Genomic DNA, 25,480 nt, shown 5'->3' with positions numbered 1-25,480 from the left:
TGGCTCAAACATGTAAGGCTGGATGGACAAGTCTTCCGTTGTTTACATTTTGTAAATAACCTCTGAATAAAAAGTTTCTGCGCCTCTACAGAGCCGTATCTCTTCTATCAAACTACAAAAATGGCCGAGCAGGGTGGAGTTGAAGAGGGGGCGGGGTATGGAGTGTCTCATTTGCATTTAAAGAGCCCGCACCAAAACGAGTTGCTCTCAGAAGCAGATCAGAAAAGGGGTAGAAAAGGGGCCTGTGGAGCTATAATAATGAGGAATTCAGACCCAAGCATTGCAGTGCCGCTTTATATAGACCACAACTGTATGATTTATATGTAAAAAGGAAGGATTTAAAACCATGATATGTCCCCTTTAAGTTATGGCGCTGATGCACATTGATAGACAACACTAAATCGGCAGCAGTTTGTGTTTTAGATGATCTTTCACCTCATTTGTTCAACTTCTACTGAGGTGAGGTAATTCATACATTTTATTCAAGATTCATTTTCCCTTTTCACCTCATTTTTTTAGATAAAAAAAGAAACCAAATCCTACACCTTATATAATTTATTGGAAGCAACTCAGTTCAAAGCAGAAAAACAATTACTGGTAAATAAATTAAGTTTACTCCTGACCATTTGTCTTTAAGGATACACTTTCTCACAGACTAAAATAATTTTGTACTGCAAAAAGTTAAGATTGCTAAATTAAAAAAAAAAAGTTTTTAAACTGTCCTTTAATAGATTACTTTTTTTTTGTGTTTGGTTCAGAATGCATTAATGACATTTTAGCCAGGTTGATCAGATATCTAAGATCAATGGATACAGGTCAAATAGTGGAGCCCAGAGTTCAAACAAAACATGGTGAAGCAGCTTTTAGTTGTTATGCTGATAAATCCAGGCTAACAATTCTCCTCTCCTCAACTACTTATGTCATAGTTTTGTTTTGATGGCATTTACTGTTGTTTTTAAACTCTAAATATTTTTTTCCATACTGTCTGTCTTAATGTTTTCAAATCTTGCATTGTTTTTTATGACTTTATAATGTCTGTCTAAATGTCACATTTTTATTAAAGTAAAGCCCATGAAGTTGCCTTGTGTATGAAATCAGTTAAATAAATACATTTGATTTTCCTGTGGAAAGTCAGATAACAAAAAAAAAAAAAAAAAACCAACTGTTTCAAATATCCTGATGGGTGTTATAAGAGTTGCGGAAATCCTTAAAAATCATAAGTAAGTAAGGAATTATCTTAATACATAGTAAATACATTTACAGGAGTGGAAGCAGACACAGGTCCTGCATCTCACAGAGCTTTACACAACCTATTTAAAAGCACAACCCAAATCGGTAATCTTCTTAAAAAGCCCACAAAGTGAGGCTAATACAGCTGCTAAAACCAGTGTTCCCATTCAAGGCTCTTATTTGTGTACAGTGTATATACCCATGTGTAGCCCACATATTACATGTTCCCATCTGTGTGTGACCTCAGAAAGAAGGCAGATGGCAGATTTTTCCAACATGAAGGAAACCCCCCTATTTAAAGTGACGCCTGGCTGCGGGTCAGATGTCACCACAACATCTGCTGTCAGCTCGAGCCACCGCCCGCTCCCTGTTATTGCATCCCACCAGCAGCGCAGACCTGTTGCCACGGGCTACTGTGGCTGCTTTAGAAGGAGAAGAAGTGAGCCCTGGGCTGGACAATGGGCTACTGGGCATAGATGAGAGAAAAGATAATACCAGTATCAGCCTCAGTGTGGAGATAACTCCACTGCTACAATACCTCACTAACACCTGATATTTGCTCAGCTCCTGATTTGTGCCTCTCCCTTTCAATTCCTCTTTATTTACCTTTTCAGCAAGCACCAGTTCACCGTCTGGTGTTGAGATTGCCTCTGCTCGTAACTTAAGGCTTGCAGGTTTCTCTTGTTGAAGCAGCTGCGTTGCTGTGTTTGTTCAGAACGCAGCCAACCCTCCATAAAAGAGTCGTCCTCTGTCTTTTGTCTCCCCACTTTATCCACTTATGTTTTTGCACTCTGCACACAGCTAAAATGCCTGAAAAAGATGTTTTGTGCTGACTGTGCATTTGACAGGCTATTGCCAAATTAAAGAGCAAACTGTTAGCATTCTTCGCCTCGCGTGTGCTACAGTTGACTGTGTGCTAGCACCTCCGCTTTGGTGTGTTTGGACAGTGTGTCCACGTGCTGAGAGGCAGGGATGCTGTTTGTCTTTCGGGCCTTAGTGTGAAACGCTGGGATGTCTGCAAGTGGGTTAGACACTACTTTCAAAGCCGGACTAAAGTCAGGCTGCTGGTCTGCCTCGGTTCTCCTGTAGAAAAACACGCTAGTAGCAAAATCTTTGACGTAAACACTAAGGCTGTGTTCAAAATGCCATACTCCATACTATGCACTACAAACTCAATGAGTATATACTAGGGTGGCTCACAAAATTAATTTTCTCCAAATTTTTCCAGTTCTGGCCTTGTTAACATTGACATTGTAAGCATCTGTACCAAAAATAGTCAATCGCTGCACATTTTTTTTTCATTTTCAGGAATAGTGTTTTAACTGTTGTAATGTTCTTATTCATTTACTATAAATTCAGGGAGAAACTGTTAATGCTCATACTTTATAATGTTAAAGCCTCCAATATCTGTGAAAGTTACGCATTCTTTTGTTGAGGAATAAAAATTGTGAAAAAAGTGTGCCTGCCTTTACAGATGTTATATTGGACCAAGTTTTGGTACAGATGTGGCCAAATTTTGAAAACTTCTTTTCATATCATTATATTGTGAACCACCCTAGTATATACTGTCTACTATATGCTAAGTATGGTTAGGATAATGACCATTCCCACTAAAGTATATGTACATCCAAGTCTTTGACAATAACGTGACTCACACTGAGGCTAAATATCTCCATTAATTTGCCAAATTTGAAAGTTTTGAAAGTAAGAGAGAAAGTAATGAAGCTCGCAGAAACACTTTTCTATTTGGAGATTTTTAGAGACCCTCCATTCTGCTACTGATGAAACTTTTAATCAACTTCAAAACAAGAGCCCTATTTACAAAAGTGTTAAAAAACTAACTAATGCTTTTGTTTTGAAAAGGGAATGTTTGATTTTTAGCTAGAAGCCGGTCTCAGGACAGTTTTACATTTCGCTCACAATGCATCATGGGACGGTTAAGTATGACTACTGTGCCCACCGTGCATACTTCAAAAATGTATATAGTATTGTATACATCTGGGTATTCCTCGCATACTCAATCTTTCCATACTATCTACTGTGAATGCACTAAATACTAATTTTTATGTCTTACTTAGTATAAGTAGTACGTTAGTGTGCGATTTCAAACTGTATTTGACAGGCTATTGCTATAGCTTGGATGGAATAAGTTTTAGGAAGAATAAATCTCATCAGCTGGGATTTATAAATGAAAATGTGGAGTCTGGACCAAAACTGTCCAAATGAAAGCTTTCTAATGATGGATGCTTCAGAGGAGGAATTCTGGAGACGATAAAGGTGGAGGGGAAAATGGGGTGGAGCAGCTGAATACACGGAGCCTGTGACTGGGACTGAATGGACAGAAACAAGAAACAATCGGCCCACTTATCCTGCGCTCTCTCCCTCTCTGTCCATTCACTTCTTCTGCTCTTCAAGTGACATTTTGTTCAGTTTTCTTCAACAAAATTGATTTGATTCACTCTAATGGACGCTGACCAACCAATGCAAGTTTTAAAAATATGCAACATCAAAATTTCCGCGCTACTTTTTCCCCTTGCTTGCGTGCATCTTTTTCTTCCTTGGAGGACAGCGGTAGTAGAGAACTGAGAGTGGAGGGCTGAGAGAAGGGGAGAGAGGGCGGGTGTGAGTGCATGGCTGGCTCGAGGCAGCAGCTGCTGTCTCCTCATTAAATTGCGCACCTGCTCCCTGTGGCCTTTTTCCAGCGAGCTCGTGTGGCGCCTCGCGACCTCAGCGCCCGCCGCCGCTGCAGCTTAACTGCATTGGCCTTCCAGCAAGCAGAGTTGCTGCTTCTCTGATATGACCCTCCTCTCACCCCAACTTCCTCCACCCCCATTCCGCCCTATACACTGGCATACCTTCACTGTCTACTGTACGACTTGATAAATGGGGTTTGTTACTGTGTTGTGTAAACTTACAAAGCTCAGATCGAAGTTTGGAACCGTTTAGCCCATCAGAGGTCATATAATGTTGCTTCTTTTCATCATAGTCACAGACTTTGGGCGTTGGAGTTGTGCATGGATTTGTTATTGTTTGTTTAAGTTTTCTTGCAAAATTATTGCATTTGTTTAAAGTGACAGATATAGTGGCATTGTTACATTTTTAAAGTAAAAAAACAAATAAAAGCAGGGCCTCCAATTTTCTGTTTCATATTTTTCCAAATTCCATTTGAGGTAAACTAGATTGCATTTTATTTCCATTTTATCAGCATTTCTGTAATATAGTGTAATTACTCACTTAATTTGTGTATTTGTGTATAAATATGTGAAAGGATTTGGTCCAGAATACATCAGTGAGATGTTAGTCACTCAGGTATGAACCCAGCAGGTCTCTCAGATCTATGGACACAGGTCAGATAGTGGAGCCCAGAGCTCACAGTAAACATGGTGATGCTGTGTTTAGTTGTTATGCTGCAAAGAAGTGGAACAAACTTCCAGCAGAGCTGAAGTCAGTATCACATGTGAACATTTTTAAATCAAAGTTAAAGACTCTCTTTTAATCTGCACTCTTCACTGCATATGATTGAGAGGGAGATTTTTGGTCATGTTGTTGATGTAATGTGTTTGTTGATGATATCACAATATATCGTATCGCAAGGTAACTGGCGATACCCAGCCCTAGACTTGTTCTATTGAAAGACAATCCTACATTTCTTTTGCTGTGAACTGGTAGCAAAATGAAATTAAAACCATACAGGTTGGCTCCTCCAATATCAGTCTCTACTTTAGATCTGATTATGGGCACAACTTCCTGTGTGGTACAAGACACGTCACTTAGTGAGTGGTAACTAATAAAAAGAGCTTGTTTTTTTAGAGTCAAACAGTCAAACGCTACATTTCTACAACAGAGTTTGTGGTGCAGCCCGGGACATGGTGACATACCACCACCACCTTTCAAAGCTACTGTTTGTGCAGCAGGCGGCTTAGCATGTGACGTTTTCTTTTCGTTGCCACAGTACTAAGGCTGTCTAATCCCATGAGAGGAGACCCTGTCTAAACACATGCCTTTTCTGACACGCACCGACACACGCACGCACACACACGCTAAAGGCCCTGGGAATGTTTGGGGACATAGTCCCCCTAACCCCTCGCTGACTGGGGTTGGTATTTCAGAATCGGTTTTGGGTTTTAATATTGTGGGAGAGCTGCTTTGATGTTGTCGTGGTGTTTTTACAAGTTCAGCAAGCGTTACAAACACCAGTGGGTATGATGCTGGTTTGTTCCTTCAACTCAGGAAATGACCTTAAAGAAACCATTCATGTCTCCTTCCCCTTCTCTGAAGAACAAGAATACAAAGGTGGTGCCATGGTACTTTGAAGGTTCTATAATGTAAGCCTGCAGCTCAAACACCACAGCATAGATGCTGCCTTGTCCTCACATTGAATACGTGCTGACAAAAGGGTCATTTTGGCCTCCAAGAGCTTCTGAAGGATGCACTGATAACCGCCTTTTTTCCTGCCTCAACTTTTGGAAAGGACGGATTAGGAAAAGGAATTCCAAATACTAAAGAACGTTCACATCTCAGTTGCTTTTGAGTAGATGCTTTTCTGAGTGCCGCGACCACACAGTGTTGTTGACAACAGTGTTGAATTGAATCTCTAGTGGTGATTGTGGAAATGTGAGAGGTAAGGGAGGTCTAATGGAGCAGGTTGTCTTTGTTTCTTATATTCAACTCCAATGTTTTTCTCCCAGCTGAACAGTTATCTTGAAATACCAGACCTACCCTTAATTAAACAAGGTTTTTTCTTTAATCAGATCTCTACCGAATAATAATCCCTATTAAATATCAACAGGTTGAAGGTTCAGACAATGAAAAACCTCTTACTTCCTGAATCTTTCCAACTCAATATATAAATCATTTTTGGTGCTGACAATTTTAAATAGTAATTTGTGTAACTATGATTTTTTATTCATTGATCATTTAAAAGATTTTTATAAAAAACAATTCCTCCTAAAAGTAAGGAACTGTTTCCTCAGGATGTGTCAATATCCATATGAGATATCGGATTATATCGGTTTATCGGATTATAAACACTCAAATACATAAAGTCATTTTATTATATTATTGAGGTTATTTTTCAGGGTCTTCTAATTTATTATGAATTTATTTAATTTATTCTATTTAATTGTAGAATATTATTTTGTTTAAGTTAAACTAATGGGTATTTTGCACTTAAAACATTTTTTTGTTTTAACTGGATTTATTGAGGTTATTTTTCAGGGTCTTTTAATTTATTTTTCATTTAGTTTTTTTTTTCAATTGTAAAATATTAAAATAAAATACATTTATTTAACCCATCAGTTAAAAAAAATGGATCAGGTTTCCTATACCCATCGTTGCTGACTATTGTTCTGTGTTAAAAGTATTTATGATCTGTGCTGATATCGTATCAGTATCAGCATCAACCAACTCTCAAGGCAGTAATATTGGTATCGTATCTGAAGTGAAAAAGTTGACGACGCCCCCTACCGTCTCCTAAGTCAAATGAACTTTTATGTATACTTTGACACAAATGGGAATTAGTGACTTTTGCATGGTTGTGCTTCAGGTAATGCCTTTATTCATGAGTTTATCTTTTGAAAGCCGTCACTGACACCACCCTCAACACTAGGGATGTTCCGATACAACTTTTTCACTTCCGATACAATACCGATATTGAAGCCTTGAGTATTGGCTGATAGTGATACGATACAATATCAGCACAAATTAAGGGTGTGCGATCTGACGATATTAGATCGTTAATTATTACAATATGACGACGATCTCCCAAATCACGGAGATCGTAGAACCGTCTGCAGTTCACATTTTAACCCTCGCGATGCCATGTCTGTGGTTCATACCCAGCACATCCAAAGGTTTTTTTCTCTGCCAAATCACATCATTTGCTAGTCAGCATGTCAGCGTTACAGACACCAAAGAATTATTAAGTGCTTAAACAGGGCAGAATTACGCTCCACATTGCTGCCTTGTTATTTAGCAAGTGTTGCTAATGCTACAGCAATTTAAACAAAGTCAAAAGACTGTGTGACTAAAAGAATTTGTCAGCATTTTTGTTTGATGTTAATTGTACTTGGAACTAGTTTGATGAATTGCTTACATGCATTTTTTTTTTAAAATTGAAAATGACCTTGTCTTAAATGATCTTTTATTTTTTTTTTCCATTTAGGGCGATGATTTTAAGTAGGTGAATTGGTTTGTTTTATTAGTAAATAACTTTAAAATAGCCTTGTGATTTTACAAATAAAAAAATCGTGATATATTTTGCCCACCCCTAGCACAAATCATACATAGTTTTATTACTTCTTTTGTTGTGTGGAATGTTAGAAAAGGCTTGATCAAGTGATGTAGGTAGGTATGAGGAAAAACTGACCCATTCATTAATAACCAATTGGTTACATACATTTTAACCTTCAACATAATATCTACAGTATTCTATAATTGAATAAATATGATATAACATACATCGGAGATTTTAGATGCAGTCTGATAAAATGCGATATTCGTTTTCTGGCTGATATCGGACCAATATTCGATATCAATATCGGATTGGGACACCCCTACTCAACACTGATGGCTTCATATATGATCTATATGAGGACCCGCATCAGTTTCTCAGTGAGGTAAAAGGAGAACATGATCCTAACTGCAATCAGATACAAGTTTTAAAGAAAACAATGTTTTTTAGTGAAGACAAACATATTACTCTCTTTCTCCTTTTGGCTCACTCTTCCCTCTCTCTGTTTCCCTTCCTCCCTCTGGGAACCTGTTCACTGACGTCTCATACGTCAGATCCAACCTGTGAGAATCATCACAGGAGGTTTCCCCCTCTGCGTAGCTCGCTCTGTTTTATAACCTCAAACTCATTGTTGAGGGATGGGGTGGACTGCGGAAAGACAAATGCCCCGTTTAAAGCAACATTCCTAAATTACCCTGTTGTAAACACAGACTCTTTTGTGAGACATGGATGGTTTTGTCGTATCGGTAAAGAGCGATTAGCCAAGCAGCTGATTTACAAAAACACAGCGCCTCACAAATCAGTGGCCTCTGCTCACCCAAAGTGTGAGGCACTGGCCTGCTGAACTCTTGACTTTATAGATAAAAATAGTGCTTGGATTCCTTTTGACTGATCTGACGCTTTGTAATGCTAAATCTGGCCAATAAATAAAGAGAAGGCATTTATTAGTTCTTCAGTGCATCTTGAAGACAGAAGGTTTTTACTGAAACATTAACAACTTGTTTATATTGAGGGGTCACAGAGTTCATAGACTTTAGAGTTATAGAATAATTAAAGGGGACAAAGAGGACAAATAGTGAGGGTGAAATCATCTTACTTTTGATTTTATTTCAAAGAACTAAAAATAACAAAATGTATTTTTAGTTTAAATCAATGGTATTTGTTTAATAATTAAACTAAGTATTTATCTATCAAATTATTTGATTACATTACAGAGTGGTGTGGTTAAAGGCCCTGCACACATTTAATTAGAGTTCAAACACAACATTAAAAATAAATATATTCAAATAGGTTGAAGACATATAATTCCATAGGGTAGACTAGTGTGTTCAGTTGGTCATTGTTTGATAAAGTACCTTTTCTCTGTATCTACATAGAAAAACACTGTAAAAAGTTTTTTACCTTCCAAATTTTGAGTGTCTGTAAAAGAAAACTTGTATTTCACACATGGTTTGCAGTAATTCTCTAAATAATACAAGTGTTACATGTGACTGGTACAATCTCAGTTATAAATGGGAGTTACTGGAATCTCATAAAATAATAGAAAACTATCAAAATTCTTGTTGATTTTTTCATACATGCACACTATTCAAGTATAAGGCAAATACTTGAATAAAGTTTTTATTTTGATCAACTTAGAGTAAGTGTGTCCTGATCCGATATTGGTATCAGTCTGATATTAGCAGAAAAATTTGCTACTAAAATGTCCGATATAATAATTTTTTATTGAATTTATACAGGTTATATTTCAGAATATTCTAATATATTTTGTATTTATTTTATTCAATTGTAGACTAGTTTTATGGTTTAAGGCTAAAATGTATGTAACCCATTGGTTAATGGGTCAGTTTTTGTCATACTTACTGTAAATATTGTTCTCTGTTGGAGTAATATCTCTTGATCAAGCCATTTCTGACTTTCAACACTACTAAATAAGTAATAGAAGAACGTATGAACTGTGTATCTTATCAGATCGATATTGGTATCGCCCACGAGTGGAAACTTGTAATATCTACTAGAGGCATATGGGATGGTTTGGTAAGGGAAGTACTCCTGATCTAGTTCATAGGTAAACCAAAATGGGCTATTCATGAAATGAGTCTTTCAATGAGTAAAAACTGTGGCAAACCATTATTTGAGGATTTAACCACTCACCCTTTGCTCCTGCCAGGTGCCGGGACGGCTTTGTTGGAAGCCGATGCCAGTTTCACAACCCTTGCACCAACTTACTGTGTATGAATGGTGGCACGTGTAATGCCGTCTCCAAGGGCAACACAGTGGACTTCAGCTGCACCTGCAGATTGGGCTACACTGACCGCCGCTGCATGACCCCCATCGACAACATCTGCGTCAACTCTCCATGTCGCAACGGAGGCACGTGCGAACTAGAGAGTCTCCACACGTACAAGTGCCGCTGCCCACCTGGATGGTCAGGTAACATGAACCAGAAAGAGAAACACTAAGACTCGCATACTAACTTACTACACACTCAATGAGTACAGTACATACTGTTTACTATGTACTATTAGTATAATTATGATGGAGCGTTCTCACTTAAGTATACTTCCAAGTGTCCCAAGAAGCATTTCGAACCTACAACTACAAAAACCTAAAGCACACTGACTGAGGCTAAAAATCTCCATTAATTTGCCACTGTTGAAAGTTCTGAAAACATTTTAAGCAGGAAAGTAAACAAGTTGAATATCAACATGTGGTCATGTCATCCATAAAACTCACGGAAAACACATTTTATGTTGCCATTGTGCAAGTAACTTCCAGTTAACTTCAAAACAAGAGCCCTATTTATAAAAGCGTTAAAAAACTAATGGAAGACAAGAAGAGATGCTTTTGTTTTGAAAAGGCGATGTTTGACTTTTAGCTTGAAGCCGGTCCCAGGACGATGTAACATTCCGCTCACAATGTGTCATGAGGCGGTTAAGTATGACTAGTGTGGCCACCGTGTACACTTCACAAATGTCCAGATATAGTATGCACATCCAGATATTTCTCTGGTAGTCAATCTTTCCATACTATTGAATTGGAACGCACTAGATAATAATAATGGCTAATTATTTATTCAAGGAGACTCAAAGCTTCATTCACCCCAGTCACTCACATCAGTCATACCGGTGGTGGTAAGCTACAATGTAGCCACAGCTGCCCTGGGGCACACTGACTCATTTTGCACCTACGGCCTCTGTGACCACCACCTACATTCATGCACAAATCATAGCTATTCATACGAGGCAATGTGGGCAAAGTGCCTTGCCCAAGGACACAACGGTAATGACTTTTGATAGAGCGGGATTTGAACCCCCAACTCTTCAGTTATTGGACGACCCACTCTACCACTGAGCCTCAGTCATTTTGCATCAGACTTAGTATGAGTAGTACGTGAGTATGCGATTTTGAACACAGCCTAATGGTTTGTGGTTGTATGTGTTTCCTCCTGTGACCACAAACATTTCCCACTCAGGTAAACTATGCGATCAAGCCAATCCCTGCGCCTCCAACCCATGTTCCAACGGTGGACAGTGCTCTGCCATCGACTCCCACTACATTTGTACTTGCACGCCCTTCTTTTCTGGAAAGACCTGTAAACAAGACGTCAACGAGTGTGAATCCAACCCATCGCCCTGCAAAAACGCTGGCGTGTGCATCAACGAGGTTGGCGGCTACCGATGCCAGTGCCCTCAGGAGTACACCGGCATGCACTGCGAGAGTCGCTACCTGCCCTGCACACCATCGCCTTGCCTCAACGGAGGTACCTGCATCCAGAAGGGAGACACCACCTATGAATGTTCCTGTGTGCCAGGTAACCTAAGCACCAATCTTTCTCTGTTCCACAGAATAAAACAGATTTTAAGTCCTGGTTGGTAGATGATGTCATTTAAGTCAGCCCTGTCCTGTTTGTGTTGTGTTCTGTATGTTTTTTAGGTGTGTGTGTATACAAATTGTGTGTTTCTCTCTGGTGTGTACAGTGTGTGAACAAGGCAGAGCAGGAAGGTATCTGGGCTTATCATAAGGAAATGGTCAAAGGACAACATCCTTTTCACATGGTGGAGTGAAGGAAGAGCTTTAGGGAGCATTAACCTTCATACGCTAACTGATTATTTTTGTTTAGTCTCTCTTTACTTACTGAGCAGGAGTTAGAGCATCTTCTTCAATCCCAATATAATTTCAATCTGATCAGCTCAGTTTAATCAGATAGCAATGGTTATGCTTTATGTTTATTCTGATTACATTACAAAGTAACATTACTAAGTAGCTCCACCTGCAGGCAGAAAGGTATACAGATGGATTCCTCATTATCTAATACATGGTTCTCAACCTTGGGGCCAGGACCCCATTTGGGGTCGCAAGACACTGGGAGGGGGTCACCAGATGCCTTCAAGTAACTAGGAATGTTTTTGCTTATTTATACCCTTTTTCTGTAACTATACTAAACTTTCCATATTTCTTTCTTTATTCTAACCACTTTTTCTTGACATATATTTGCTCTTTTTAATGTATTTTTGCTACATTACTCCCATTTATGCCACTTCATCAAATCTAAATGCCTTCTCTGTCCATTTTTACTACTTCTCTGTCCATTTTACTAACTTTATGCAACTTATAAACCCTTTCCACCACTTTTCCCACCTAACGTTGCAGATGTTGACCGATTATTGTGACTTTTAATCTCTTTTCACCAGATTTCATGCTTATTTTTGCCAACTTAACCACATTAACAATTGGCAACTTTTAAACTAATTGTTACTACTTTGTAAATTACGTTACCCCAAACCCCCTCTCCCCCATTTGTGCTTCTTTTAAACCAATATTGACACTTTGAGCCCTTTTTACCACTTTTTGCATCTGGTTTTGGTCACTCTAATTTGCAACTTTTAATTAATTTCTGTGTTTTTTAAAAATCCCATTTCACCACCTTTTGCACAATTTTTGGTCACTTTTAACCCCTTTTTTTTTGATTGAAACAAAGATTTACTTCCTGCATAACAGCATAACAGTGGATATTATTCGGTTAAATAAATAAATGTGGTTATCACAGATTCATAGAACAATGGACCATTATTTTGCTGAGTTTATGGATGGACCCTAAAAAGCTCTCCCCATCATTTCCCCTTATAGATGGCCCTGTCTCCACATGACTGGCACGTTTATTATGGGGGGTCGTGGACTAAAAAGGTTGAGAACCTCTGATCTAATAGATGTGATGCAGCTTTAGTAGTGTAATAAATATACTGCTGACATAGTAAATACTATTTTAATGTTAAAAAAACTAATCATAAAATTAGAAAATAAGATTTAATAGGTGGGGATTGATTTAGATTGATTTACAATAACAGTTTTATTCTCATCATGCCAATCTAGTGGTTTCCTGTTTTGTAACTGTGCAGCACATTGGATGTTATTACATGGTGAGGTTGCCACAGGTCTCAGACAGACAGTGCACAGCTGCCTTCTGTATCGCAAAGGAAAAGACAGTTTAACGCATTTACCACTACTATGTAACAGGAAAAACAAAGAAACTGTTTTCTTTTCACTGGAAAAGACAACCACAATTAATGGAATAAGACGCTTACATTTTTGACTCCGTTTCAGGTTTTTCTGGGAAAAACTGCAACCACAACACCGACGACTGTCCCGGACATGAATGCCAGAATGGAGGAACATGTGTGGATGGAGTCAACACCTACAACTGCCAATGCAAACCCGAATTCACAGGTTTGTGAAATGGTGGAGCGATACATGCTTATAGTGTTGTTTGACACAATAAGGAGCCACAGTGGAGAGGAGTATTGTGAGTTTTTAATCAAGCCTTTTCCAACAGGTCAGCTGTGCACGGAGGACGTGGACGAGTGCCAGCTGATGCCAAACGCTTGCCAAAATGGCGGCACGTGCCACAACACGTACGGCAGCTATCAGTGCGTCTGCGTAAACGGTTGGACGGGAGACGACTGCAGCGAGAACATTGACGACTGCGCCAGCGCCGCCTGCCACCGTGGCTCCACCTGTCACGACCGCGTAGCTTCGTTCTTCTGTGAATGTCCTCATGGACGCACAGGTAAGCAGAGTTTAGCTGCTCTATGAATGTGTGCAATGTAACTAAATAATTTACTTTTAAGCATTTGAGATTGGACACACCAGTGTACATTTTGTTGAATTCAATTAAATTCAACTTTATTTGTATAGCACAATTTACAACAAAGTCATCTCAATGCGCTTATCAAAATATAAAATTAATGAATGAATATATTTGTCATGGTTTTCGTAGACTGCATTTTTTTCCAAGTGGCTAAGTAATATATGGAAACTTTCTTTAATTAATTAAAACAAAACTACATTTTTCAAGACGAAATCCAGTCAGAACTTTTTTGGAAGGTATCCAATCTAAACTACTGTAATTGATCCAACAGGAAGTAAGCTGATTGTGTTTGTGGATGTAAGACTTGATCCCATCAAATCTGTCTGTGTGTATTTACAAACATTAATACTGAATAAATTATGACTAAAACTAAGTCGCATTTTAGTCAAAAGACTATGACTAAAACTAACTTAAAAATTCCGGTCAAAATTAATAATGAAGGTGGTTCATTGGTGAAATGTTTTAAAATGATTAAGTCAGAAGCCACCTTAGTGTTGTTTCTGGCTGACATTGGTTTAAGCTCTATTGTTTTAGTGATTACAATGAAATGAGATTGTAAGTAATAAGCTAATTATGATTTTTTTTCTTTTTGTACCATTGGCAGGTAATGTGGTTTAGATTACAATATTAAATCTATTGTGTTCACCTACATCGTGTTCTCTCCTGCAGGTCTGCTGTGCCAGCTAGACGACGCCTGCATCAGTAACCCGTGTCAAAAAGGCTCCAACTGTGACACCAACCCTGTGACCGGGAGTCACTTCTGTACCTGTCCCATGGGTTACATCGGTACCTCCTGTGATCAGGACATCGATGAGTGCTCTTTGGGTAGGATTAAATTACACTAAAATATCCCATATCATCACCTATCAGGTGTCTGTAAATGGCCGTTTGTGGTGTTTTTAAACAGGTTCCAACCCCTGTGAGCATGCAGGGAAGTGTATAAACACCAAGGGCTCCTTCCAGTGTAAGTGCCTGCAGGGCTACGTAGGGCCACGCTGTGAGCTGGATGTCAACGAGTGCCTGTCCAACCCCTGTTTGAACGAGGCCACGTGCTTGGACCAGATAGGAGGCTTCCACTGCATCTGCATGCCAGGTGACGACTCTTCAAAAACATTGCTTTTGTGAAAGTTTATGGTGAATTTTTTTTTTTTATTTAAAAAAAATGAATGCCGGAAACTTGAGATATGATACTTTAAATGAGAAAATAAGCCATTACTACTCAAGTAGAAGTACTGTTACTTGATTGAAATTGTACTCAAGTACATGTACATGTAAGTCATACATAAAATACTCAAGTAAAAGTAAAAAGCAGCTCAATTAAAAAGTACTCAAAGTAAAAGTTACTAGTTACTTTCACCCCCACGTTTATTTTTGGTAATAAATCTTGCCGCGGTTGCCTTGCATACAGTAAAGGTCTCATGTATAAACTTAAAAAGGAAGAAATGAAATCTTGCACATTTGAAACTTAATTTATTTGACACAAAAGCATCTGTATTTTATTTTATTTTATTTATTAAATAAAATAACACCAATAATTTTAACTCAAAATGTGAAAATTCTCAGGCTCCAAATATAGCTAAAGTTATTAACTCTAAAACTGAGAAAATAACTGGCATTCAGTACTGTTTTGGCGCAGTGTTGTCTGCTCATTTCATTTTTTTAATGTTAAACAATGTTCGTTTCAACATTTTAAAACATAATATAATAATTTATTCATGAACGATTGGGTGTAGAAATGTAATGATTTTTTTTTACTTATTTTAAAATGTATTTAAGTACAAGTAAAATTAATGATACTTACATACTTGTAATCTGTTACTTTCTCCTATTTAAATAAGTATCCTCATCTAATGATTTATTTTCTCTCTCTTTTTTTTTTTTTTTTTTAACAATTTCCCTCTCAGTTTTTGAAAAACAATAAAAAACTTTTTTTTTTTTCTTAATCAAAAGCCTTTGTTAAAAAACTTCCAGCAGGGGTTTTGTATATTGGTTCATTTAGAAAAACTAAATATAGACTAGCTGTTAATGTCTATGCGTACAGTGGGACCTATAAGATGACGTTGCCTTTAAACCAATAAGGACTAGTTTTGCAAATTTTTTCTATTATCTTTGGTCTCTCAGCTCCATTAGCTTCTTTGTTTGACTAAAATGAGTTCCAGCAGTACAGCAGCAGATTGAAAATGTTTCCCACTGTGCGCCTCTGTCTAACCAATCCATCTCACCCTGCTGGTCCTCTGCTGCTAATTGGCCAGGCTACGAGGGGGAGTTCTGCGAGATCGATACGGACGAGTGTGCCAACAGCCCCTGCCTCAACAGCGGCAAGTGTATCGACAAGATCAACGCCTTCCACTGCCAGTGCCCCACAGGTGAGTCACTGCAGGGCTGATAAGGAGGAAGCAGGTGGAGGGGGGCGGGATGGGGGGTGGAGGCGAGAGGGGGGGGGGGGGGGGGGGTTGATCTCTCTCCCCTTTCCTGTGTCAGTTTCCCTCTGAACCTGACTTCCACTTTGGTGCTCTGGAACACAAAAACAGACACAAACACCTCTGTGGACAGGCACTAATCCCAGCCCTGAGGCGAGTTTACAAAGGCCATGGTAGCCCAGATGAAGAGGAGTAGCAGAAAAAAAATCTATAGAGTTACACTTGATAAAGTTTCAACTTTTTTAAACAACTTTTAAATTATTTTAGTTTGGAGATGGGACACTTATTTCATTCATTTCATTTATTTGTTTTTTTTTTTAAAGCAGGGACAAGAAAACAAAAAACAAAAGGAACAAGAAAACGCTTTTTTTACAAGGAAACTCCAACAGAGAAAAACAACCAGATATGTTCAAAATAATTGATAAGATCTATGTACACATAATTGTAATAACACATTATGTCTGCTCAAAAGGGAGTGGGAAGAAGAAAGACTTTAATTCAACCCCTATTTCTTAATCATACAAGTTTCATCATATAGCTTCTGTCAGTAACTAAGATATACAAGAATACAAAGCAAAACACCAACAATGGTAATACATTTCATTCAGTTCAAGTCGCATTTAAAGACTACAGCCATAGATGTCATCAGCCTATTAGTTGCATTAAGCCCAATCATCACTGTACTGTGACCAGATCATACGTTTATGAAGTGATTTAAAACTCGGAATACTTTGGATTTGCTTTTGTTGTGAATCCAGGCTGTTCCATAATTTCATCCCACATACAGACAGACAAAAACTATTCCTAGTGATTCCAATTTTGGGTATTATAACTTTTCTAAAGCTCCTAGTACCATGAGTGTTCTCTTTAAAAATAAGAAAAATCTTTGTATGTTTGTATCTATCTATAAATACAAGGATGGTCTGTGTGTGTGCGTGCGTGCGTGTGTGTGTGTGTGTGTGTGTGTGTGTGGAGCTAATATCTCCCTGACGCTGTGCCTGTTCGACCTGAAACTTTGTCAACGGCTTCCAAATACCCCGAGTTTGTGCATCTGTTATTTTGGAGTAATTTGGTGATTTCCAAATGTTTATTTTAATTTTATTTCACTTCTGGACGGCACGGCAAGTGAAACCTATTCAGCTTTTGACCTCAGAGTGTGAGGGGGCGCTAGTGCACCATGTATAACTATTTTACTGCACAGCTCACTTCCGGTGTGTGCAAGAGCTCTGGTGGACTTCTCTTTTGAGGAAAAATACTTTTTTACTCTTCCTTATTTGGTGATGACTTTTCAAAACGTTCATGTTAGTTTGACCGTACGCTATTTAGACCGGACAGACCTCACCCGGAAGTTATTGACGACAATGGCTGCTGTGTTGAAAGCTGCACATTTCTCAACAGCGCGTGTGTGTGAGAGAGAACCAACGGAGGAGATTAGAGTCCCAGGTAGAGAGTCTCACACACACACACACGTCGATCAGGTGTGCTTCACAATCGATCACACACCATTTTTCCGGTTACAGTCTGTGTCACGACACCCTGTCCGTAGGTTGGTAGTGACTGTAGTGGTACGCTCTGTCAGATCTAAGTGTTTTAGGCAGGTACACGTGGATGGACTGGTGCGCATAAATTTAGAATGGATTCACCCCCTCCAAACACACACACACACCAAACGACAACAAAAATATGAAAATGACAACATACACAAAACTAAATATTTATACAAAAAATACACAAAAGACAACAGAAATGCAAAAAACTACACGAAAAAAAGAATCACACTACAAATGCAACAAAAAACTATAATTATACAAAAAATGCACAAATCAAGTAAAATAAATTTCTACAGGAAGTACACAAAACGACAACAGAAATGCACAAAAATATACAAAAAGGCTCCAAAAACACACAAAATGACTCCAAAAAACATATATTCCAGAAATATACACCAAATGACAACAAAAATATGAAAATGACTCAATATACACAAAACTAAATATTTATACAAAAAAATACACTAAAATGACAACAAAAATGCACAAAACTTCACCAAAAAAAACCAAAACAAAAATACACAAAATGATTCCACACTACAATGGCAACAAAAAACATACTTCCGACGGGCACTGTACTAGTGCTTATAATATCATAAAGTAATGCTTTTTCTTGGTTCATTAAAAGGACAGGTATGCGCTAGCGTCTGGTGATACATTTGTTAATGGTTTGCTCAAGAAAAAATGCCATTGCTAAATATTTGGGAGTGACAGAGGGAAAAAGTGTTCCCCGGAGTCCCCAGATTAGTTTTTTGTTTGGCATTCGTTCATCAGGACCATTGAGGTGGAAGTGATTTTTTTTGTTGTTGTTAAGAAAAGCAACATAGCACGGCTCAAAGTCGGGTGTATCAAAGGCAGTCTGGGTGTAGTGTGGCAGGAACGCTCCTGGTGAGAGAAGAAGAAAGCAGGAGAAAGAGGAAAATAATAGATCCCAATATGGAAGCCTTGGAATGAACAGACTGAACACTGAAGTGTGAACATAAGAGGCGAGCATAGTGCCAAAAAAAAAAAAAAAAAAGGGACTGTGTGACAGTGAGTGAAGCCACACATAGCGGCGGCAGTGAAAGTGTGTGTGTGTGTGTGTGTGTGTGTGTGTGTGTCTTTCTGGGGATCCCAGAGACCGTTACACTGAAACAGGAAGAGTAGAGCAGGAAGGAGGGGTTTCTAACGGTCCTGCTTGAGATGTAAATTTGTTCTTGTGTGGAGCCCGGCCTGAGGCGAGGCTCCCCTCCTTTTCATTTCTGTACATGGAATAGCCATGGAAACCCCGCTGGGAGCCATTGAAATGTCTGATTCCAGCAGTCTGCGGACAAAATCCCTCTTTGGTTTCGGAGGTGTGTGATGCGTGCACGCTCCCATTGGGCATGCTTTCACTTTTCTGCCTCATCTTTTGTCTGTTCATGCATATCTTTGCATCTGGGGGGAATTTGTGATTAAAATCAGGAGCTCTTTTTGAGGCTTTTAACTGGATTGTGGGAAAATAACATGTGCATTAACATCCTGATGCATCATCAAACCCCTGTAGGTGTTAGGCTGCTTTCACTCAGGCTCAATAGGTGGAGAACAGTTGATCATTTTAACACTTTGATTTAGCATTCACAGAGCACTTTTTGAATCGCTCCAAGATGTCAGGAAACAAATGTCGGGAACGTTGCTTTAAAAAAGTAATTAGTTATAGTTACTCACTACTTGTTCCAAAAAGTAACTGTGTTAGTAACTAAATTACTCTATAATAAAAGTAACTAATTACCAAGGAAAGTAACTATTTGCGTTACTGTTAAAAAAAAAAAAAAGTTGCTATATGTTAAATAATTCATTTTTTTTTAGATGCCTGTGTCATGAGGTGCTTCATTAAATTTGAGTTGCTTACAACGGATGTCGACGAAGTCATCACTCCTGGATATAATGTACACTTCACATGCACGTTCTTGCCTTTGTGTGTGTCGCGTGTGCTGGCACGTCGCCTTAGCCAATCATAATCGCTCACCCTGTTTTTAACCCACCTCATCACAACAGCTGAGTAAGAAGCCAGGGATGTTTTCGGATAAAAGTTTATTCAGTCAATACATGTAACGCACCGCGTTAAACGTTCAGTAACGATAACTGTGTTGTAACGGCGTAAAAAGTAATTAGTTAGATTACCCCCTTAATGAAAAACAAACACCGTTACCTAACGCCGTTATTTTAAACGCCGTTATTCCAAACACTGATTACAGAGCTGTTAATTTGAACTCAAATTGTACAGTGTGTGTTTGATTTTCAGCACCAAAAAGCAGTAGATTAAACCAGAAAAGTTTGAGCAATTTTGTGACTTTCTCACTTATTCTCTTCAGTACGTCACAGAGCCGTTTGTCTGTTCTCCCAGCAGCTGGAAGAAATCAGGAGAACTGAGCTGCGTTTTCTGCTCTAAACATGTCAAAGCATGCTTTTTGTCTTCATATGAGCCATTTTTATTGTTTTAGGGTGTTTTTATATAAGTTACTGCCTGTCAGTCAGCTCTATTGTTACCCTCTGAGACCGATGATTTCAGTTGAAGTAGAATTCACTGTCCTAAATCGCTCTAGACTTTGTTTGCGTACCACTTAAATGGTTTAAACACTGTCAACACGCCTTTAGATCTGAGAGGCCAACACTGATCAACCATCTTTCACCCGCTGTGAGCTGACACCAGCAGACCCAATGACCCTGTACAGGAATAAGCGTGGGAATAAAACAATACAAAGTTAAAAGTACCAATAAATCATGCAAAAATACCTTTTGTGTTTGAAATCAGATATTTACATCAGCATAATATGTTGTCATCACATTCCACAGATGTTCAAACATAGAAATCATTACAATCCACACTGTATCCCTGTAATTTAAAGGGATAAATTTGGAACAATCCTGCATTGAAAACTTTAAGAAAGTATTTTATCATCAATTGAAGATTCTGGGAAATGATTAAAGTTAAAAAAGATATAGATCTAGTTAATATTTAATTGTAACAAACCTGTTTAAAGACTAGTTTGGATGCAATAATCTTATGGTAATTTAATGCCAACAATAATCTATTAAAAATTCTCATTAACGCACTGAATAAGCATGAAATTGTATAGCACACTTTACTTAAAGAAAATATGGCTATGCTGTGATCTATGGTTTCAATAAGCATTATTATATTTATTATGCTAGTCTACAGTGATACATTTTTATAAGGGAGCCAGTATAATACTTGTGCATGGACCACATAGTTGCACTAAAATTTGCACAGCATTAAGAATTCTGAAATAACTGAACTTGAAAAATGTATATTTTTTTTCATCTTAGCTTTGTAATGCTGATTTTGAATCTTACGTCTATAAATGTGTCAACATCAGATAAACGTCTGCCGCTCATTGAACAGTGAGAGTATTAAGACCAAATGCAGATATTTTAGCTAAAAACAGTTACGGGGAAAAACATAGAAAGCCTGCTGGTTAATTCAGAAAAACTGAAAGTTTGAATAGAGGAGGGTCAAAGGTCAGGCCAGTTCATTATGGAGGAGGACAGGGAGAAGAGGGGGTGTCGAGTAATGGGGTGAAAGCAAGACAGGAGAATGTGCTTTGTGATGGAGAGGCTTGTGGGGACAAAGGAGGCAACAGGCTCTGTTTGGAGCTGCGTTGAGCAGACAGTTCCTCTTTTGTCTCTCATCTCTTGGTCAGGAGGCCTCGCAACTTTTATTCTTCCCTCAAATTTTCCCCCTCCACTTCAAGTGAATCATCCCCCCCCCGAACTCACTCTTCTCTTGATGGAGCTCTGCTGAAAAGATGTGAAGAGGAAAACAGAGCTTATATTGTAGCTTGTATTGTTTAATGAACGAGATGTAGATTTCGGATTTAATAACAGTTCTTATTGCATAGGTAGAAGAGTTTTTGGAAAGGGCAAGACCACACATCCATACACACACACACACACACACACACTCCTTCATGCACTTGTGCGCACAATAACAGCCTGTTGTTTTGTTTTCAGGCTTCACTGGGAACCTTTGCCAGATCGACATTGACGAGTGTGCCAGCACGCCGTGTGAAAATGGCGCCAAGTGCACAGACGGGGCCAACAAATACACATGTGATTGCACAGAAGGTAAAGCCTCCTTTAGAATAACAGTAAAGTTTTACCATGAACCTTTTCAATGTTTCTCACCAAGCTATATTTAGAGTAGAAACCACAAAAAAGAAAATGCAATGGTCTAAAAAGAAAAAAAAAAATCCTTTACAGGTTACACCGGAAAACACTGTGAGACCGACATCAATGAGTGCTACTCTGATCCCTGCCATTACGGCACCTGCATTGATGGCCTGGCTTCCTTCAGCTGCAACTGTAAGCCAGGCTTTACTGGTCGGCTGTGTGAGACCAACATTGACGAGTGTCTGAGCCAACCTTGCAGGAACGGAGGAACCTGTCAAGACAGAGAGAACACCTACATCTGCAGCTGCCCCAAGGGAACCACAGGTACCATACCATACCATACCATACCATACCATACCATACCATACCATGCCACGCCACGCCACGCCACACCACACCATACCATACCATACCATACCACCATCTTTTTCTAATTTCTATTCTTAATACATTATCTTCCCCCTCGTTTAGGAGTGAACTGTGAGATCAACATTGATGATTGCAAGAGCAACCCGTGTGACTATGGGACATGCATTGATAAGATCAATGGCTACGAGTGCGCCTGTGAACCTGGATACACTGGTAAACAAATCAATTAATGGTGTTGTTTTGCCTTCCAGTACCTATTATAAGTGTGCCAATACAACGAGTATTAGATTAATCACAATTTTACACGTGATGATTCAATAACAATTCATAAATGTTCAAAAACTATTGTTTTTTCATAATAACTGAATGAGAGGAACACGACCGCTGCTCACGGAATGAACGTTAAAGTCGCGGATGTTCTTTTATCTATCCACCTTTTATTTGAAAACAAATTCTACAAGTGTTATAAAAGCTGAATGTTTAGTTTGGAAGTCTTTATTTTTACTTAATAAGATTTTGTGTCAGATTGAATAAGTTGAAAAAGCTAAGCTTTAATTAATGGATACCAACATATACCTTTTTTAAAAGTATGAATTAGCCACAAAGTGAGGAACAAAAGATGCATCAAAAATTGTGATAATCGTTAATAATGTCATAATCGTAGCACCCTGAGTCGTAATCAAATCGAATCGTGAGGTTCCTTAGATGGCACACCCCTAGTACCTATTACCTCCCAGTAAAAACTACAAATAATAATGATGATGACTATTAAGATTTTTGGCACTGAAAAACTCTGACACATATTATATTTGTAAATTTAAATCGTTCTAACGTGATGAAATAGATCTATAACCTGCATTTTCCTCTACTAATGTTTCTAAAAGGTTGCATAGGTTGTTTAACAGATGGAGAGCGAGTGAACACGCTCCTCTGAGACCTAACTGGTGTCACTTTCCAGCTCCACCCTGTCCCCAACCTGCTCCTGTGATAAACGCAGGCTGCCCTCCCTCTCAAAGAGAGGAGCACTCTCTTATTGAGACTCACCGTGCCACTGGGGATCCCAGCAAAAGATTGCCTGAAAGATTCCTGAAAGTTGAGCTTTTAAAAGCTTGCTAGGCTGTTGCTGCTTTAAAGCTAAATGGGCCTTCTTTATGCAGTGCGTGGCAGCGACCTGAATGGCATCAAACCTTCAAAGGGCCGACTTTAAACCTCTTATGTTGTTTAGAAAAGGAGACGTTGAATGCACGGACATGTGAACGCTGTTTCCAGTCACACTGCATGTGGTTTTAGTTTGCTTAAGTTAACATTAAACAAACTACTTTCAGGCACCATGTGTAACATCAACATCGATGAGTGCGCCATCAACCCCTGCCACAATGGCGGCACCTGCATTGATGGAATCAACACCTTCACCTGCATGTGTCCAGAAGGTTACCATGACACCACCTGCCTCTCCCAGGTCAATGAATGTCTCAGCAATCCCTGCATTCATGGGTTTTGCGAGGATAAGATCAACGGGTGAGGCACTCAAACACAAACACAGGGTCTTTAAAGGTCATATTGTTCATGTATTTGGTTAAGTATTAGGTAAGTAGATATCAAAGATATAAGCACAGTGCAAGCATCTAAAGTAGAATAAATTATGTTATAGTTCTTTTGAGTTGTTTAGTATAAATATTTTGGTAAATTGTATGAAGCAGGGGTTCTCAACCTTGGGGTCAGGACCCCATTTGCGATATTTTAACCTATTTTCATCACTTTTTCTTGCCATATTTTTGCTGCTTTTAATACATCTTTGCTACATTACTCCCATTTCTGCCACTTTTACATAAAATTGCAATGGCTTTTCTGCTATTTTTTTCCACTTTCAAGACATTTCCGACCTTAATTTTAACACCTTCCCTTACAGAAAGCTAACTGATCTAAATTAATCTAAAGTTACGTCCATAGATGTTACTATTTCAGATAGCTTATATATAATTGTATTTCAGACTGTAAAATGGCAGACATTATAGAACATGTAATCAGTCTTGTTGGCCGGCTGATAACATGAGAGCACTAAATATTTAAAAGTGTAAGAAGAATATTTGCCTTTAAACATTTGGACAGATTATTGACTGGCAGCTGAGTTGAGCTTATGTTTCTTTGGCTTCCAGTTATAAATGCCTGTGTGACTCTGGTTGGAGTGGTAAGAACTGTGACATCAACAACAATGAGTGTGAATCCAACCCGTGTGTGAACGGAGGGACCTGCAAGGACATGACCAGCGGATACGTTTGCACCTGTCAAATGGGTTTCACAGGTCAGTGATGGCTTTGCTAGCACGTGAAACATTAACTAACAATAACGCCTGTGACTTTTATTTACCTGCACGATTAATGTTGTGTTTGTTACAGGACCAAACTGTCAAACTAACATTAACGAGTGCGCCTCCAACCCTTGCCTGAACCAGGGGACCTGTATTGACGACGTGGCAGGCTACAAGTGCAACTGCATCCTGCCTTACACGGGTATGAAAATATTATTGGAAGAGTTGGATTCTCCGATGTGTAGGTTTGGTCAAGCGTTTCCATTCCAGGGGACAGTTTCCATCCGGTGTCCTTTAAGGGTTTGGGCTGAGAGGAAAACGATGCGACAAATTCAATAACTGAAGAGTAAAGTTCAGGATCAAGACTTCCTCATGGCTCAAAGACAACGAACCGTTGATTGGAAAATATGAGAGATGGAAAATATGTTTTAATCATCTCTTCGTCCAAAAAAAAAAAAATAACTGAAAGGCCAATGACTACATTTTCTAGAATGTTTTTTCCTTACTTTTAGGAAAATCCACAACTTTGAGTACTGAAAGGCTCCTGCTGAGGTCGGGGTGGGAACGGGCTGCTTGACACATTTCCTGTTTGCCTGCTTCCTGTCTCACAGAACAGTAACTGCTTTGACAATGGACGGAAACCGAAGCCGGCTTCCCGTATGAGCTGTGGGTTGTGGAAACAGATAGGGAAACGTCTCCGCGGCCCTCTGATAGTGACAGAACCTGGCTAAAATCTTCTGATAGCACTGATTAAAAGATGCTCCAGTGTCCATTTGGGTTGGGCCAGCTTTAAGTTCAAGACCATGGAGGGCATGACTTCATAAAGAAGGAGTTCAAACTGTTAAAGGACCACCGCCTTAATATGATAAGCTAAAGTAGTGAGATATCAAAATAAATGCTCTCTTTACATTTGTACCTTATGGACAGATAAAATATTTATGTCACGTTGTTCTCATTGGCTCAAGGGTCCAAATCTTGTAAGATTCTATGCAAATTTGGAAAAAAGGGCTAATGGTCCTTTAAAATACTCAGCATGCTGGTAGCTCTTCACTTCATCATGGAGCCTTACTT

At 38.8% G+C, this 25,480-nt stretch overlaps 1 protein-coding gene across 2 annotated transcripts in view; it reads left to right on the top strand.

Moving 5' to 3' along the window:
* notch1b (notch receptor 1b) overlaps positions 1-25,480 on the top strand; it is a 59,922-nt gene that overhangs the window by 13,482 nt on the left and 20,960 nt on the right. For both annotated transcript variants that reach the window (XM_028456817.1, XM_028456816.1), the window contains exons 3-15: positions 9,633-9,895; positions 10,938-11,276; positions 13,067-13,189; positions 13,296-13,529; positions 14,280-14,435; positions 14,518-14,703; positions 15,863-15,976; positions 21,574-21,687; positions 21,823-22,056; positions 22,204-22,314; positions 23,427-23,619; positions 24,258-24,403; positions 24,498-24,611. In XM_028456817.1, the coding sequence (XP_028312618.1) occupies positions 9,633-9,895; positions 10,938-11,276; positions 13,067-13,189; positions 13,296-13,529; positions 14,280-14,435; positions 14,518-14,703; positions 15,863-15,976; positions 21,574-21,687; positions 21,823-22,056; positions 22,204-22,314; positions 23,427-23,619; positions 24,258-24,403; positions 24,498-24,611 (2,327 nt within the window). The remainder of the gene's footprint in view (positions 1-9,632; positions 9,896-10,937; positions 11,277-13,066; positions 13,190-13,295; positions 13,530-14,279; positions 14,436-14,517; positions 14,704-15,862; positions 15,977-21,573; positions 21,688-21,822; positions 22,057-22,203; positions 22,315-23,426; positions 23,620-24,257; positions 24,404-24,497; positions 24,612-25,480) is intronic.

The sequence above is a fragment of the Gouania willdenowi genome, chromosome 9 (genome assembly GCF_900634775.1).
Source record: "Gouania willdenowi chromosome 9, fGouWil2.1, whole genome shotgun sequence".
Taxonomy (NCBI): Eukaryota; Metazoa; Chordata; class Actinopteri; order Blenniiformes; family Gobiesocidae; genus Gouania; species Gouania willdenowi.
The sequence above is the reverse complement of the archived record's forward strand: the minus strand, read 5'-3'. Positions and strand labels throughout refer to the sequence as shown.